The sequence below is a fragment of the Mizuhopecten yessoensis genome, unplaced genomic scaffold (genome assembly GCF_002113885.1).
Source record: "Mizuhopecten yessoensis strain PY_sf001 unplaced genomic scaffold, ASM211388v2 scaffold10459, whole genome shotgun sequence".
NCBI lineage: Eukaryota > Metazoa > Mollusca > Bivalvia > Pectinida > Pectinidae > Mizuhopecten > Mizuhopecten yessoensis.
In genome coordinates this window covers 91,201-95,293 of record NW_018408557.1, presented here as the reverse complement: position 1 = coordinate 95,293, position 4,093 = coordinate 91,201, and the positions used below count along the sequence as shown (strand labels likewise).

Below are 4,093 nucleotides of genomic sequence, written 5' to 3'. Positions count from 1 at the left end.
ATATGTACTTACAGCACCTACTTCATACCAATTATTTTAAACATATTCAGGTGAGCGATACAGGCCCTCTGGGGCTCTTGTTAATGAATATAGATGTTGTATGTACTTCCACTTGCTGTTACCTTGCTATCCCCATATTCATAGTTCGTTCCAAATGTCCAGTTTGACCACTTGGAATTGTTCAGGAAAGCCCTGTTAAAAATAGCGCCTGGCGGTTTTGAAACGAGGCAGTAAACACAGGTGGTCTGAACAAGATCCAAAGGGATCCCCAGAGAGGGGCCGTCATGCAACTGCAACTTCTTACCGCACTATGAAACCAAGTTATATGATTTCCAAGTCTGTGTTGAAACTTATTGAACCAATAATTATTCATCATCAGAAGTTAATTGCACACATGCCAATATTCAGAATTTAAATGAAGAAGTATTTGTTGGCAACTCGGCAGTATTTATAGACACCAGGACATATAGATTTATTACCGGAATGTGACTGGTACAAATGAATGGAACGGGGTTAAACACCTTCCCTCAACCAAGGGACAAATTAAACCTTTCTGTAAAAAAGAATATTCACGAGATGAATATCCCTTTTCAATTGTTTTCATATGCATTGACAAGTATATAAAAAAGAGAAACGGTTGTGATTTTTTTTTTACATTGTACAACTCAATGTCTTTGGCCACTTTTTTTTTCTAGACCATGCATATACATTTATGTATATTCTCTGTCCCACTTTCACTGTCTTCATACGCTAACACTTAAAAAGTCATATTAGCTAAAACCACTACATGAACATGTTTTCAATGCGTATTCCGATTATATCTGAAGTCAAAAATTAATTATTTATAGAAAAAGTTGTTGCATGATCATACATTCTAAGTCAACATCATGTGAAAACATGAACTGTTGAAACATAACAATTTAAAAAATATTATGTTATGCGATCCTACCCAGTGGGCAAGTGACGTTACAACGTTACGTTAGACCCTTAGACGTTGGATTGACGTTCGATTTTGGTTGAAAATGAAAGTTTTTTAGACGTCAAAACCTGACGTTGTATAGACGTCAACGTCAGAGTCCCAACGTCAGAAACCTGACGTCTAAGCAACGTCTTACATACCTAGAACAAGCCTGACCTTCATGTAGCTGTTTATTTAATTATCTTTTCAGGATTCTGAACAGGCAAGTGTGGATATCATTTTTTTTTAATATTTTGACACCCCTTTTACCAAGACGTTCAGCCAGTTATCCCACACACATACAGGTTTGAACCCACAAAAAAAACATTTTCTGAATCCCAAGCAATAATACAGATACAAAATAAACAAAAAAACACACAAACTGCATTGTATGTTATTATTTATTTTGGTCTCCCCCCTCCGCCGTGTTGATCTGGTGTATATTTTAAACAATATGCGATTGCCATATCTACAGCATGCTCTGTGGCATCTCTCCCCGTTGGTGTGTTTAGGGCACTTTCTGCAATTAAAAAAATACAAAAATATTTATTGCTTTGTGTCTACAGAGTATCATTTTGATTGAAAGAAATTATTTATAACAATCATATTCTCTTAAGGTCCATATTTAAACCAATTTATGTTTTGGAGACACATTCAAGTAAAACGTACCACGTACGTATCTACAGTTAACTCATTGCGCCATGCATATTGATTAGGCCTAACGTTACAGTCAAGTATATTGTTTACAATAATATTCTGACAACGATTGAATATTTAGATCAACAAAAATGGTAAAGTTCACTTTTTGCATTGTTGACATACCTGGTTTCGTTCACAAAACTTCTTCCAGAGACAAACAACGTGGTAGATTTGTTAAAAATTGAGATGTTCTCACTTCTGCCGAGTGCTCAGTTGGCGGTCAGTTCAGAACAAAGAAACAGGATGTTGTTCGAAACCCGCTTTTTGTTTAACATAATTATTTTTGTTAAACGGTGAGAGATCGTGTTGAGAAAAGATACACTTGTGTTATAAAAAAACACGATTTTTAAGACTAAATTTATCACACATAGCTCCGTAATTTCGAAAAAAGATAGTTTTCGAAATTCGTCCCATGCAGCGCCCTCTATCGAAAATGTAAAATCATACATTGAAGGGAGATAATCGATGAATTCAATGGATCGTTTTTGCTCGTTGCAGAAGGAATTCCATTACGAAAAATAACCTTTTTATAGACAGAAATGTAAATGAATATCAACGAATGTATGTGTTTTGATATGTACCGATTTTTTTAAGACACGGTCGTAATTGGGATCTCTAAACTACGTCGACAAGACGTCAGATCCTGACAAGAATACAACGTCTTGCTTTAGACGTCGTATAGACGTTGGATCTAGGTCGTCGACGTCGCGACCTGATCATGAACACAACATTAATCCAACGTTGATCCAACATCATGTGTTTACTGGGTATATACTATAAGTAGGTTCTCCTTCCTCAGTTATTCATCCTGAACCGTCATTTTGACATATATAAATTAAATCTTGCATGTAAATAAAAAAATCGTTTACTTCAGCAATATAAATATAATTAAATCATACCATTTTACTGAACCCGGGAATATTATATATTATGTAAATCTAATAGCGCACGTATCTCATTTGACCCCGAGTACCGACAGAGGAGAGTAACAGAATACACCGTAGCTATCACAACATTATCCCTTGGAGGGCTTCATAGCAAAATCAAACTAACCAGTCACTTATCCCTTCCTTTCGCACAAACTACTGTATATAAAAACACAAAGTAAACTCTCTCTGATACATGCCAATTAACATAACAAAATAAGTTCATCTGTGTTCCAACTCAGATAAAGATACTGGCGAGGTTGATAGTTTTAGATATTTATTTATAACATAAACAGCAATTTTTGTCCATTCCATTTCAGCTTTAACCGGCTATCCGGAAGAATACATGCACCGTACTAACTGCTAGGGCAGTTATTTTCTCCTTTGAATACTTCCCACCTGCAATAATGATTCCGTAACGTAATCCTTGCGATATCTTTTGACCATTTGGCATCTTTTTGCTTCGTAGCTGACGCGGTAACGGTTTCTTCACACGGCTAGACATTTTGTTTACAAAGAAATGGTGTGCTATACGCATGCGCTAGTAGAGGGAAATTCCTGAACAAAACGTTGGTCAGACAGGTAGAAATTCCGACGCTTATCTTAAAATTATTCATTTTTTTTAATATTTATCAGCCAAATCCGATCATTATTTTCCATAAGGAGACTCACTTGATATGTTTATGTAGTATTTGGAAAAAAAGAAAAAAAATATTCACTTCACCGTGATGCCCCTTTAACATATTTATTCTTCTGAATGACTTGAAGTCAATTAAGACACTGATATTTTGCAATTGTCCATAGCTTTATTTTAGTCCACTTTTAAGCTAACAATTGAAAGATTAATACCAGGTGAGCGATGCAGGCCCATTGGGCCTCTTGTATAAGTCATACCACATGTAAAACCTGGATAGCTTTGCTTGAATTTATTCCCATTCAAATCAGACAATAAAGTGCAAATTCTCTTGCAAATTAAAATAAATTGGCATAGACCTTTCATTCACCCACATGTACATACACTGTGGACGTTGTATACATTTGTAAAGAAGATAACTCTTTTAGTGCCTCTAATATACAGTAGAGGATTACAGTGCATTACTATGTTTTCAGAAAGAAAATCTCCAGAAATTTAGTGTGAACAGACAGAGACAGTGATTTCTATCGGGCCCTTATTAACATGGATTTGAAATTTGCTAGTAGATGTGTTAGTTTTGAACCTTGATAATCCTAATGTATTTGTTTTGTTTTAATTAAAGGCACACAAATATGAAGAAAACCAGCAGGTTGAGATATCCACACCAAGTCCTGGGCAGACTGAACATTTCTCAATATATGATGATGACAGCAAGTCACAGTTTGAGTTTATTGAAAAGTTGTTCAATGACAGACACAGAGAACAAAATAAAGAGGTATGTACTGTACTTCATAAACTTCAATGACAGTCACAGAGAACAAGATACAGAGGTATGTACTGTACTTCATAAACTTCAATGACAGTCACAGAGAACAA

The 4,093-nt window shown here is 35.4% G+C and overlaps 1 protein-coding gene across 1 annotated transcript in view; it reads left to right on the top strand.

The window, feature by feature from the left end:
• Window positions 1-4,093, top strand: part of LOC110460706 (protein downstream neighbor of son homolog) — a 50,347-nt gene that overhangs the window by 9,864 nt on the left and 36,390 nt on the right. Inside the window, exon 2 of the mRNA XM_021513764.1 lies at window positions 3,840-3,992. Within this exon, the coding sequence (XP_021369439.1) occupies window positions 3,840-3,992 (153 nt within the window). The remainder of the gene's footprint in view (window positions 1-3,839; window positions 3,993-4,093) is intronic.